We start from the raw sequence: 14,376 nt of genomic DNA on the forward strand, positions 1-14,376 counted from the left end.
TATTTTATTTTTTTTTTTTTTTTTTTTTTGAGCATCAAATCAGAATATAAATGGAAGGATCATGTGCCTGGAGTAATGATGCCAAAAAATATAGCTTTGAAACCACAGGAGTACATTTTAAAATTTTTATCATTTTAAAATATATTCAAAATGGAACACAGTTATTTTACGTAGTAAAAGTATTTCAAAAATTAACTGTTTTTGCTGTACTTTGGATTGAACAAATGCAGGCTTGGTGAGACTTTAAAAACATTAAAAAACATTAAAAAACATTACAAATCTTACTGTTCAAAAACTTTTGACTTGTAGTGTTATTCGATATTATAGATTGATTAATATTATAGATCAGTGGTTCCAACATGTTCCAACATGTTTTTGCAAGTAAATGAATGAATGAATGAATGCAACATTCAGAGCAACATTCAATAAATGAATGGCTACATTAAAAAGCAGTCATTGTAAATCAAATACTGAGATAAACATAAGAATATTAATAGTAAAAAAGATGAAAGTATTTACAATAATTTATATTAATTTTTGCTTTGCTGTTTCTTACTGATATTAGGTAAGTAAGTATAAAGGTAATGACCTATATCTATTTTAACATGGGTAAAAGTAGATTTTTGTGATTTTTCCATAATTATACGTTCACTTATAATACCACCATATATTAAATTCAACATAATTGTCGTCTAAAGAAAACATTTGTTTTATAAGTTACATTTCAGAGTTTGTATTCATTTAAGACATGTTGAATCGTACCGAAATAAAGTATATAATAAAAATAAGTGCACAATGCTCTCGAAAGAAAGAAAGAAAGAAAGAAAGAAAGAAAGAAAGAAAGAAAAGAAGAAAGAAAGAAAGAAAGAAAGAAAGAAAGAAAGAAAGAAAGAAAGAAAGAAAGAAAGAAAGAAAGAAAGAAAGAAAGAAAGAAAGAAAGAAACCTTTAACATGTTTTAGAGGGTCGCTTGTGAACCTGACTGCAGTAACATATCATGTCCGGTAGATGGCGGTAATACGTCTCTTAGTGAACAACAGCATCCGGAAATACAAAATACTCAGTCACAGTCGTTTGCTGTTGTTGCCCTATGCGACGAAACTGCTGAAACTGAATGGAGCGGTAACATAGTCTGTTAGAAAAATGCCTGTTTGTTCAGCTTATAAGTGCAAGAATCGCTCTGATGGATTATATAAAGAGGCATACAAAAGGGGCGACTTTTCTTTTCACACGTAAGTTTTAGATGCAAGTCTTGCAAGTTCCAAGTCCCCTAATCAAAACATACACACGTGTATAACAGCTGTTTTAATATTATGTAGCTGCTAATCAGACATGCTACAGCTTTGCCAAACATACTTTTACAGACGTATTTGTATGTTTGTTCTTGTGTAATAAATACGGCGAGTGTGAGGTCAACAAATGCAGTCATACGACTTAAAAAGTATTGCGATTATATTTACTTAAGGTACTGTTGTTATAATTGCTTTTGTGTGACATTTTTGAGGAGCTGTTAGTTAGCGGTAGCACGTTTTATTTTTATTTCATTGACTCGAATGGCTTCACCAATTCCACTGATTCATTTACTGATTCTTTTTCGCATTCACGATTTCATTTCATCAAAGAAATCTGAAAAATTTTACTCAGTTCAGTTGTTTCCGACATAATAATAATAGATGTTTTTTGAGCAGCAAAACAGAATATTAGTATGATTTTTAAAGGATCATGTGACAGGAGTAATGATGCTAAAAATGTAGCTTTGAAATCACTGGAATTAATTATATTTTAAAATATTAAAATAGAAAACTTTTTTTTAAATAGTAAACATTTCAAAAATGTTACTGTTTTTGCTGTACTTTGGAAATAAATGCAGGCTAAACAGAAGAGAAAAAACATTAAAAATCTTACTGTTCAAAAACTTTTGACTTAACTACCAATCTTGGCTTCAGCTGTCAAACTATAGAAAGAGACAACAGTAGTATAAATAATAAAAAAAAACTTTACATTTTTAGACATTCAGAACTAGGTAAGTGATAGAAATGGATAGGTAAAAATATCAAAACTTAAAACTTTTTGTCATTATTTACTCAGCCTCCTGTCGTTCCAAACCTACTAGACACATTTATATTCAAAATACAAGATATTTTTAATGAAACCTGATAGGTTCTCTGTCAAGACTTGAATTAAATGGAAATGGGTTTGGAATTACATGAGACATGAATTTTCCTTTTGTGCATTATTGTGGCTTTCCCACAGTACATTCTTTACCAATAAAGAAATAGTTTGTTTACACTAATCAGAGATGGAAAATAAGGAGAGTCAAGAGAGATGTGCATAGCTGGCAAATGGAGATTGTTAGCTGTGTCCAGTAGGTGGCAGTAACACCCATTGTTCAATCACAATTAAATCCCATCTGAAGAACAGCTTCCGGAAATACAAAATATGATGCTGTCTGTGTAACGTTTGAAATTGCTTTGAAGTTGAATAAAAATGCCAGTGTGTTCAGCGTATAAGTGCAAGAAGCGTTCAGATAGAGAGTATAAAGAGGCATACAACAGGGGCGAGTTTTCTTTTCACAAGTGAGTTACATATATATCTCATGTTCGTAAAGTTTCACAGAAAGCTCCAGACAACCCCTATATCGCTTATATTTAAACAACGTTACACGCATATTTGTCCAACATTGTTATAGCTCTGTCACGCGTGCATTAACACGCTTATGTACGTCTGAGTGTGTTTGTTTATGTATGTGTTCATCCTACAGATTCCCGCTAGCTGATGGTTTGAGAGTGAGAGAGTGGCTTCGTCGGATGAGATGGCAGAACTGGTGGCCAACTGGAAACTCAGTCCTATGCTCGGATCATTTTGAGAAGGACTGCTTTGAACAAGTGGGCAGTCACAAACGACTGCGTAAAAATGCTGTCCCGACTATCTTTAATTTCCCTAAACATCTGCAGTGGAAGGCAAGTCAGAACAGTTTGTGTATGTCTTTAAAATGTTATGCAAACGTACGTATTTCTTGCGTTGCTGCTGTATAGTCCAGATGAACAGTTTTGATTTTTGTGTCTTATCTTTGTATTTTTAAATGTCTATATACAGGTACCAGCTGTCAAGAGGCGGTCTCTGGTAGGTATAAATAATTTTTAGTTAATATGTTTCCAGAAAGCAGTCGTTCTTTACATAGAGGCATTTCCAAATAGTGCAGAATTGTTGGTTTTCTCAATGTTAACAATTTTAGAATTATTTTGTATGTAAATTATGCAATTTATGTTAATATTGATAAACTAAATGTTTGATTATATATTAACGTTTGTGTTAGGATACAATAGTTTTCATGCTCTGTTTTAGGGTTTCCCAAATTGAAGTTTGTGAGAGAATTGTATATAAAGCTGATATAAAGGTTTGACAAAAAGCTAATAATTAATTGAATCATAAAAAGGTAAACTTAAATGCTAAAACAAAAAAAATCATTCGAAATGAGACCATTAAGTAAGAGAATTGTATATGCGCAAATGCGTTATTAAATCATTTAAACATTAACTTAAAATGTCAGGTGGTACTTTAGAAATCCCTGCTTTATTGGGAAACCACTTAATATTCAGTGTAGCCAGATCAACCAGTTGAGAACTACTGTTTTAAAGCTCTATTAGGAAGTCTTTTATTATTTCTAAACCCATTATTCATTTATAATGTGTGTTCCAGAATCGTAAGCCGGTTGAAGTGCCTATCAAACCAAAACCAACCCCAGTGTCAGCACCAACACCACCACGGTAATGTGTTTGTTAGCCTATGTACACTGCCGTTCAAAAGTTTAATTTAATTAAAAAAAAAAAATTTGTGAAATATTATTGCCATTTAAAATCACAGTTTTCTATTTTAATATACTTTAAAATATAATCTATACCTGTGAAGCAATGCTGAATTTTCAGCATCATTACTCCAGTCCTCAGTGTCACATAATTCTTCAGAAATCATTCTAATATACTGATTTATTATCAATGTCGGAAACAGTTGTGCTGCTTAATTTTTAAGATTTTTCAAGATTCTTTGATAATAAAAAAGTTAAACAGAACAATTTTGTGTTACAATATACAGTACTTTTTTTTTTTTCTTTAAAAAAAAATAAATTAATACTTTTATTCATTGTGTTAAGTTATACTAAATATGGATAAAACGTTATAGTAAAGACTTATTGTTAGAAACTTCTATTTTTTAATAAATGCTGTTCTTTTCAACTTTTTATTCATCAAAGAAAAAAGTATCACAGGTTCCAAAAAAATATTAATAAGCACAACTGTTCAAAACACTGATAACAATATTTTAAATTATATTAAAACAGGAAACCAATAATAGAAATTGCAATAATACTTCACAATAATTACTGTTTTCTCTATATTTTTATCAAATAAATACAGCCTTGATGAGAATAAGAGACTCCGTTAAACAACCTTTGAATGGCAGTGTATCTGTTACTATTTTTGCCAAATAAGCCAGTTGTTTTACTACTTAACATCTCTCATTCATGGGTTTGATAGGCTTGAGGGGAAGTTTGTTCGTGTGTCTGTGGATTCTGATGGTTCCAGCCTTGGCCCCTTGCATGCTGGCAGCTTTCATGATGACTACTGCAAACCACAGGTTAATAATTGCTGATTTTTGTTTTTTGGCTTTCTTTTGTAGAGCATCTTATACACTTGTACATTATACACCAGTCATTGTGTTTTCACAGAGCTTTCACTGGATGACGCTGTCGGAGGGTGACGATGAGGCTGATGATGACTCTAGTGTATGTAGACCTTTACAATGTTTCAATCTCTTCTGAAAAGCAGTCTCCTAAATGGTGTTTTGCATTGTTTTTTATTTTAATCTTTATATGTATGTGCAGGATCCTGGAAATGATGTCGCCTATGACGATGCACCTCTTGAAACACCTGAAAATCCAAACACTCAGTTTATCAGAGTATGCCTTTTACAGATTTGTCCTCTTTAGTCCTCTTTTACAGCAGTCATTTCTTTTTGAATAGATGATCTTCTTTTATCTTCATGTTTTACTTTCTAGGTGACAGAGAGATGGCAGTGGCTGAGTATAGACGTAACAGGGCCATTTCAAGAAAGCAAAGGACCCTATAGCCACATCGTGGTCATTTGTGATTATTACACCAAGTGGATCGAAATCTTTCCATCAGAAAAGCCTAATTCTGATTCCATTGCTCTGCTAATGTGTGATGCCATTTCCCGATACGGTTTTCCTCTGGGATTTCTCACACCTTGGGGGGCTAGAGGGATTCAGGTCAGAACGGTAAGTCCTGCATTAGATAATGTCAGAGCAATTAGTGCAGGTTTAATTATTTATTATTGTGAATTGTATTTTTATTCATTGATTTCTCAAATGTCATAATACTGTTGAATTGTTTATATTTTTCCCTTTTGCGTTTTTTGTGAAGGTTAACAGAGCACTCAATAATATTCTGATGATAAAGGAGATTTCCCTCGTCTCTCGGCATCACCAGGCTTCACAGCTTGAGCCTCACACACAATACCACATTGTTAAGTAAGTTTAGAATCGTTTGGACACAAATCACAATTTTACAGTGCATAGTTATTTTGAAACATTTGTGGTGTGGTTTCTTTACAGTATGGTGGAAAATCTGGTGAAGAAGTACCCAAACAGTTGGCATGTTCATTTGCCTGTCAGTGTGCTGCGGTTTAACTGCAGTGTGCACCCAGAAACCAAACACAGACCTCTGTCCCTTCATCGCAGTGAGGGAACTAAACCATATACGTCACCCAGAGATCAGCCAGTATGTACTGTCATATTGCAACAGCTTTGTTCATGCTGGCAGCTATTGGTTATGATTATGTCAAGAATAATTTTGTATAGATCTGGACAAATGCAGTAACGTTTTGTTTTGTGATTCTGAACATATATGTACACAACCAGTCAAAAGTTTTTGAACAGTAAGATATTTAATGTTTTTTTTTTTTTTTTTTAAACAAGTCTCTTCTGCTCACCAAGCCTGCGTTTATTTGATCCAAATTGCAGCAAAAAAAGTAAAATTTTGAAATATGTTTACTATTTAAGTTAACTCTTTTCTGTTTGAATTAAATGTAATTTATTCCTGTGAACAAAGCTAAATTTTCAGCATCATTACTCCAGTCTTTAGTGTCACATGATCCTTCAGAAATCATTCTAATGTGCTGATTTGCTGCTCAAGAAACATTTTTTTTTGTTATTATGATCAGCAGTTACATTTTTCTTCAGGAGTCTTTGATGAATAGAAAGATCCAAAGATCAGCATTTATCTGAAATCGAACACTTTTGTAAGATTATACACTATACTATTCAAAAACTTGGAGTCAGTATAACATTTGTTTTGAAAATAAATTATAGAAATTAATACTTTTATTTAGCATGGATGCTTTGAATTGATCAAAAGTGATTATAAAGACATTTATAATGTTAAAAAAGATTTCTATTTCAAATAAATTCTGAAATGTATGCATTAAAGAAACCTGAAAAAAATTACTCCGGTGTTTTCAACATTAATAATAATAAATGTTTTTTGAGCAGCAAATCTGTAAATTAGTTGTTTTCTGAAGTGACTGGAGTAATGATGCTAAAAAAATTCAGCTTTTAAATCAAAGGAATAAATCGCATTTTAAAATATATTTAAATAAAAAACTGTTATTTTAAATAGTAAAAATATTTCAAAACTGTTTTTAATGCACTTTGGATCAAATAAATGCAGGCTTGGTGAGCAGAAGAGACTTCTTTAAAAAACAATTAAAAAAATCTTGACTGGTAGTGTACAAAATAGTGTATATACTGTATACTACTGTTGTGTTTGGGGTCAGAATTTTTTTTTATTTTTAAAAGAAGTATTTAATGCTCACTTAGGGGCCGTTCACATGTAGTGTCTTTTGCGCGCTCAAGTTCGTTATTTCAAATGTAGACGCGCGGCTTGCGTGCGCATAATGGAAGGGACGCGCACGCGGTGCGACGCGCTCGTTTTTTCCAGGCGCGTCCGCACCGCATCGAGATAAAAACATCTCAACTTTTCAGAATGCCGCAAGCGCACCGCAGGTCATGTGACATGAACCAACCAATCAGCTTCCTCAGGTTTTTCGTTACATTGAAACCTCAGCAGAAACATGGAGGAGCAGCTCATCATTGTGGTCCAGGGATTTCCTGAACTCTATGATTTGTCAAGCCCCCATTATTTTGACGCTAATAGAAGAAACAATGCATGGAGACGCATAGGCTTGGAGCTAGAGCGCAGCTGATGGTTGCTTAGAAACGGCAGGCGCTTCCGGAGCGCAAGCGCCCGAGCGCTTTGTTGATAACGGTGCGTTCACACTGGCACGTAGCGAGCGGGGCGAAGCGAGCGTTTTTAATTCATTCATATCGAAGTTGCGCGTAAACGGTCGCGTGGTGCATTTTGGGATTGGAAGCGGCGCGGAGAAAGCGTTGAGAGCAGCTGAGAGCGTCAAAAGGTTGGACATTCCTCAACTTTATGCAAATCTCGAGCGCAAAACTCCGGGCGACAACCAATCGGTGTGAGAAGTAGGCAAGGCAAGATTATGACGCATGTTTCCGAAACTGGTGGATTACTGAGCTGAAATCACATATTATTGAAAAAGTCACGCAAAAGTAAATGTACTTTGCATGTTGTTATTATACGCTACAGTTTCGTTTGCGAACCGCCGTTAAAAGAAGACAATGGAACGTAAATAGGGTGTGAACATTGTTTTTCAGAGGTGTGCTCAGCCCTAAATTAGACACTCCCCAAAGCAGTGGCGTTGTAGCGTTGCCAGTGGCACTGAGCTCAAATTTGACGCTGTAGTGTGAACGCACCGTAAGGAAGAAAGTATGGCGTCCGGAAAGGTTCAAAAATATGACGCTGCAACGTGCACTCGTCTCACTGAACGTGACGTCTGCGTCTGTCGAACGTGACGTCTACGTCTGCCGCACGTGACGTCTGCGTCTGCCAAACGTTCCGTCTGCGTCTGCCAAATTACAATTCGATTGCCGGAACGTGACGTCTGCATGACGTCTACGTCTGCCCTAAAAAGTTGTGCTAGCATGTATTTACCACTAGGAGTCTCTAGACCAATACAACAGATCACAAAAACATTGCTATAAACACTCGGGCTAATTTAAATAACATAACAATGTCTTTAATTTTACAGCTGTATTATTTAGTTTTAGAGTTTTGCCTAAAAGTTTGTTTGAGAGGCGATCTGACAGAAAGATACTTAAAATTTCAAAACAATTGTGCTGCTTAATATTTTTTTTTCTGCATTTTTACAGGTTTGATTGAGCAAATCTTGGCAGATTATTATTTATAGAAATCTTATCAATGCAAATTATTGCTGAATAAAAATATAAAATTTCTTTAAAAAAAATTAATGAATAATAAAATAAGTGTTGTTATTTTTCAAAGAATCCTATTATGTTTTAAACGTAGAATACAGCAAAGAAGATAGGCGTTTGAAAAACGTACCATCATATATTTTTTCGGGTAGGCATATAATGTATTTTTCTGTTGTTTTGTTTATTATTTAATTATTATTTTACAGCAACAGTCAGTCTCAGATCTAACAGACGATTGTGATCGATAGGCTTAATTCGTTCGTTGATATGATTCAACTAAATCCTGGTCACAATTTAGTATAATGTCATGTGCACAACTTAGTAAATTGAGGGAACGAATATTCGTGCGCACAATTTAGTAAAATAAGAAAACGAATTCCTACGGACGATTTAATTTTTTCCTGCATGCCATGTGTGGGGCTGTATGCTTTAATATGGCTGTAAACGAAAAAACTCTAAGCAGAATCTGAATTTACCATTTCTGTTCATGCGTTTCTCTGTATTATTACCGTTCAGCGTTTTCCTCAGGCTACTTGGTTTATCAGATCAAGACTCTCTTCGTTTTCTTTTTTCTTTTCTTTTCTTTTCTTTTCTTTTCTTTTCTTTTCTTTTCATCTTGAGCTTAGTCTTAGCCAATAAAGCATCATATTTTTCCTAGAATTTGGCCAAATGTTTTAAACCAAAGAAAAAAACTTTTAACGCTTTAAAGACATTAAAACTTTTTTCAAGATTGTTTGGTCTATAATTAAAACAAATTCTTTTTTGATAAGAAAATGTATTTGTCATATTGCATTTAATTATTACATTCAGAAAAAGACTCTTTTTACGGGGTCGCGTGCCCCAGTAAAAATCTGCTGTGCCCCAGTAAAATCTCCTGTTTGAGTTATAATCTACTTTGATAATCCCAAAATAAAGACATTAATCTATATGCAACAACTGAATTAAGGCTTCTAAAATCAAGGCAGTTTAACCGATGACAAACTGGCCCATGCAAGCAGATATATCCGTGCCCACGCGCGTCTGTGTATTTAACTGCAACGTGCACGTCGTGCAGTCTTTAATGCAGAAGTGTCAGCATGCAGTTGAGGTGGGTTATGAAAAAATTGCAAAGCCTGGCACGCACCTGTTCGCCGCACTTTTAGCAGCACTGTGCCCTGCATTAATTGCCTTAAAAATGTCAAGAATCTTTATGTGAAGTATGATGAAGATGCTTAAATAAATATACATTTTTTATAAAGAATAAATTTTTTATAGTGCTTGTGTAGGAATAGTTGGTTACACACGTCTTTATAGTTCATTGTGTTGTACACAACTGGCTTTCAAGAAAGAAAAGTGATATAAGTAATGGGGGGCCATTTGCCCAGGGATGTAGCTACTGACCATCGGGAGTACCGGGACATTCCCAGTGGGCCTGTGGAGTTGTGGGCCGATCGCCGAAGAGAGAGACGGTGCTATTTTACATTACAGCGCATTCGAAACTGCAAAAAGCAAACTACCCAAAAAAAAAAAAAAAAAAAAATTATTGGGTGCCATTTTGCGCGCTCGTGAATCATCTCATGGCTTCATCTTCATGATTCATTGTGTAGTTTAGAGAGCTTTATTAATTATAACGGAACTTTGTGAGATCTAAGTTTAGTCACAATAAAGGGAGCGCGCTTTGCACTTTCCAGCCTATAATCCATTCAGAATTTGTATAAAACTTGTTTTTCGGACACATACATGCTACTATGATTTGGGAATGGCATCTGCATATTTATGCTGGGTTCATTCTCGAAATAGCGGTGAAGCAATGGACGGGACAAAAATATATTTTTCCTCCTCCCAAAACAACTTACCGTTTCAGCGTTTAAGATAGTTCAGTTTTGTATGTAATGGCAAAGTGATTAAATTTAGTTCATTTTTTATTTAGTTAATTTAGAAAAACGTTTGAAGCCTTTTTTGGTCGGTAATTTTTTTTTTTTAAGGAACAGCGCCAAGTGGAAGACTGATATTGTCTGTTTGATCAGTTTGCCTTCTCAAATCATCACGACTTGCCTAAAATAAAATCTATAGATATAAAATGGTTAAAGTATAAAACAATGTTAGTTTAAACATTAAAGATAAATGTGCGCTATTAGGCACATAGTTTGTGCAGAAAGTGGAAGCTAGAGGCCGCTTTGCAGGACATCAGGCGCCAGCGCTGTCACTTGCGTTTTGTTTTTGTTTTTTTTTTTCAGTGGAAGCAATGTAAAATTATCCGTCATTTTTGCTCACAAGGGTACGAGTAATACATTAAAAAGCGTTACAGCGTTTTTATAAAATAAAGAAAATAAAAATGATGCGCTTTCTTCCGTCTCGTTCTTGAACAGGAGCGCTTAACAAAAATAAAGGGAAATCCATGACTCACAGACCTGATTAATATTTATATAGAAAGCTTTAAATTATTACTTAACGCAATAAAACAAATCGAAAACAAAAGCTATTTCATTATGTAATCAGTAAAGATTAATTTCTCTCTAAAGGCGCGTCCAAAAAAGAGATCTTTGCGACACTGACTCTGCACTAGTTTATTAATAAATCATTTAGATTTGTCCTTATACTCTTTCCTTGAACGCGAATCTTTTCCAGCTTCTAATTCATTTTTAATTTAAGTAAAATGTTAATTCAATAAAAGCCTGATTAAAGATCAATATCAGTGTCTAAAATAAGGTTTTTTTTTTTTTTTTTTTTTTTTTTTTTACTGTCTACAAATATTAAAGTACTGATAGGGATATTTTACCCAAAAATGAAAATTGTCATAATTTACTCAATATCACTTTTTTCTGTGGAACATAAAAGAAGATACTTTGATAAATTCAGTAAATGTATGTCTATACAGTATAAATCAAGGGTAACCAGATATGTTTGGTTACATTCTACAAAATATATTTTGTGTTCCACAGAAGAAATTTAAGTCATACAGTTTTAGAACGAGAAAATTATTTTTATTACAGAATTTATTAGCAATAAATGTCCTGCATTCTAGCTTAAAATCAGTGCTTTACTGTGCATTTCTATGTGACAAAAATGCATTATTAAGTTTTTAAAATTTGAATTCAGCAATATCATTATTTTCTGTCCCGTTTTATTCATAAATTATTTACTCCAATTTATTCAAAAATAAAGAAAACGGCTTTTCTTTACTCGTGTCACAATGAACCTTTCATTTTTTTTTATGTTAATGATTTAAGTAAAATATAGACAATTTATAGGCCTATGTTTCTGTGCCCTGGTCCGCTGCTGCGCTTCTCCGACAATGACCTGTTTCAATGTAAGCAGTTCACTGACGACTTGTCACCAGATTTTGCCGTATAATTTCGTACGTTTACGAAATTGAAAGTGATCAAGACATTTCTCCGGAGCACAATGTTTCAATAAAGACTGTCCAGTTTAGCTTTTCTAGTATTGATAATTTCCGCGCTCGCAAGTCGCAACATCGACATAAAATCTGCAAAGCCTTTGCACACCATAACGCTCGGAGAACGCAGAGTTCTGGCTTGCTTGTTTGTGTTTGTCAGTTAATAAAAAGAATAGATAGGTTAATTGCAAAAGTTGGTCATTGTATAGAAAGTTATTTTTTCTCAAAATGTAGCATATATTTCTCTAAATGTTTTTCATCCTAGTTTTTTACTGTTCCTTTTTTTACTAGCCTGTTTTTAAATATATATATATATATACAAGCAAAACTCACGTCTTTCATAAATGTTGCTTGTATATATTTTTTTAAAACAGTGAGTCTTATGTGTAGGTCAGTGTTGGAACTGAAAGGCGTTCGGATTTTATTTAGCTTACTATTTAATAAAATGCAGACCGTGGCCTATAACAGATATTTGTGTATTATTATTTTTGAGGAATCCTCCTGCTATTGCTATAAAATAACAATCAAATCGGAGCAGCAGCACTAGACTTTGTATACTTTATGCTTGAAAAACATAAAAAGTCTAAAATATGTCTATATTATTATATTGTTATACATCAATATATTAGTATTTAATATGCACACAATTAATGTATAAGTTTTCTTAAGTTAATTGGGAAAAAGACGGATGCACTAAAAACTGCAAAAAAAAAAGAAAGAAAAAAGACAGACGCAGACGTCACGTTACAAGTCAGACGCAGATGTCACGTTCATTGAGAGGAATGAATGAAGGGCAAGTAAATTGTGCATTGGCTCACACACTGCACTGAGCCGTGTGAGCAGCGTGTTATGATACGTGTTCGCGAAAAAATAAATAAATTACTTCACTGCTACACGTGAATCACGCGTGACGTCTGGCTCGACACTTCACTGCCACACGTGATTTACGTGACGTCTGCGTGACGTCTACGTCACGTCTACGTCTCGTCTGCGTCTTAAAATGAATTGATTTAATAGCAAAAAAAAAAAAAAAAATTAAGACGTCAGTGAGACGTTCAGTGAGACGAGTGCACGTTACAGCGTCATGTTTTTGAGCCGGGATGAACGCCATAAGAAAGCGGCGCACCTAGCGTTTTCCACGCGTTTTTAGGCGCGACATGTGAACGGCCCCTTAGACTTCTTTAATAATTTATTTGATCAGGCATACAGTAAAAACTGTAATATTGAGAAATATTATTAAAATAAGTTTTCTATTTTGTAATGTAATTTATTCCTTTGATGGCAAAGCTTGATTTTCAGCAGCTGTTACTTATTTCTGCAGTGTCACATGATCCTACAGAAAATCGTTCTAATATGTTGAAAGTTAAGAAAAATCTTAATGACCTCAAACCTTTGAATGGTATTGTGTGCAGAAAGTATGTTATTAAATTTGAGTGTTTCGCTTTTGCCCAAATCAAGCTCAGTGAAGATGACCTTGCAAAATACACCTTCAAAATCCAGAAACCAAACCCTTTAAAAGAAATTGAGGCATTAAAACGAATATTCCGTGAGTATGATCATCTCGTATCCAAATCTCAGTTTACCTGTCTGTCTGCATTTCCTTTACATCTGTGGTCACTATCATTTAACTTTTGTTAACACAGGAGAATCTGCGGACTGCATTGTCGTTTCATAAAGTGAAATACAGGTATTACTGTATAGTGATATTATATTGTACCTTGTCTTTAATTTTTTTTTTTTTAAATGCTGCTACTAAACCAACAGGTTTTTTTGTTTCCTCTGTTGCTAGTGTGCCTATTGTAACCAGTGTGTGACTTCAAACTGAAGGTCCAGTGTGGAAGAAGCTCACTACAGATTGAATGGCAGAAGGATGAAAAATAATGAGCCGTTAAAGTCATCGAGACCCTGACTGAGATGTTATTTATTTGTGATTTTCATATTGAAATTGTTTGAAGCATTGTGAATACATACCATTAAAGGTATTAAAGTGTAGTACTAACTGTAAAAAGGTATCGTCGTCTTTGGTCGTTTATAGTGTTTGTAATAACTGATTCAAGCACATTGAGCAGCAAAGATAATCTAATGTTAATAAATCCACAAATACTCCTGTGTGTTGCAGGCAATCCTAAAGGATATTGTGGGGGTCTGAAATGAACTGTGCTTGTTTAATAGTTTTGTTTTCTTTTCAAATAAACTTTTATAATGTTAACTCACCATAAAGGTCTTGTTTAGAATAAGCGTTTAAAATGTTTTTATTCCTGTTGATGTAATGTCTTTATTTTGTATATATTTGTATTTGCAAGTCATACAGTCCAAGATGCATTCTACACTACCAGACAAAAGTTTTTGAACAGTAAGTTTTTTTTTTTTTTAAATAATTCTCTTCTGCTCACGAAGCCTGCATTTATTCGATCAAAAATACAGAAAAAAACGTAATATTGTGAAATATTATTTCAAATTAAAATAACAGTGTTTTATGTGAGTATATATTTTAAAATGCAATTTATTCCTGTGATCAAAGCTAAATTTTCAGCATCATTACTCCAGTCTTCAGTTTCACATAATCCTTCAGAAATCATTCTAATATGCTGATTTGCAGTTCAAGAAACATTTATTATTATCAATATTGAAAAC

General features: G+C 33.8%; 1 protein-coding gene across 2 annotated transcripts; it reads left to right on the top strand.

Annotated features, from left to right (window-relative positions):
* Nucleotides 1-1,085: 1,085 nt before the first annotated feature.
* LOC141291363 (uncharacterized) lies at nucleotides 1,086-14,059 on the top strand. 2 transcript variants are annotated; one of them, XM_073823569.1, is made up of 13 exons: nucleotides 1,086-1,230; nucleotides 2,760-2,958; nucleotides 3,095-3,121; nucleotides 3,698-3,765; nucleotides 4,531-4,630; nucleotides 4,722-4,778; nucleotides 4,878-4,952; nucleotides 5,052-5,291; nucleotides 5,437-5,543; nucleotides 5,628-5,793; nucleotides 13,201-13,288; nucleotides 13,386-13,429; nucleotides 13,532-14,058. In XM_073823569.1, exons 1-12 carry the CDS (start codon nucleotides 1,142-1,144, stop codon nucleotides 13,415-13,417), a joined length of 1,248 nt encoding a protein of 415 aa, XP_073679670.1. In that variant the 5' UTR covers nucleotides 1,086-1,141; the 3' UTR covers nucleotides 13,418-13,429; nucleotides 13,532-14,058. The 2 variants fall into 2 exon arrangements, with proteins under 2 accessions (XP_073679670.1, XP_073679729.1); XM_073823628.1 differs by lacking the exon at nucleotides 1,086-1,230 and adding an exon at nucleotides 2,431-2,574 and having other exon boundaries at nucleotides 13,532-14,059.
* Nucleotides 14,060-14,376: the final 317 nt, after the last annotated feature.

The sequence above is a fragment of the Garra rufa genome, chromosome 1 (assembly GCF_049309525.1).
Source record: "Garra rufa chromosome 1, GarRuf1.0, whole genome shotgun sequence".
Taxonomy (NCBI): domain Eukaryota; kingdom Metazoa; phylum Chordata; class Actinopteri; order Cypriniformes; family Cyprinidae; genus Garra; species Garra rufa.

What these genes read in the sequence shown, in the direction of transcription:
- LOC141291363 (XM_073823569.1), top strand. Translation starts at nt 1,142, where the DNA reads ATGCCTGTTTGTTCAGCTTATAAGTGCAAGAATCGCTCTGATGGATTA. An exon ending in GGCGACTTTTCTTTTCACAC is followed by an intron (nt 1,231 to 2,759) that starts GTAAGTTTTAGA and finishes TTCATCCTACAG; the next exon opens with ATTCCCGCTAGCTGATGGTT. An exon ending in GAGGGATTCAGGTCAGAACG is followed by an intron (nt 5,292 to 5,436) that starts GTAAGTCCTGCA and finishes TTTTTTGTGAAG; the next exon opens with GTTAACAGAGCACTCAATAA.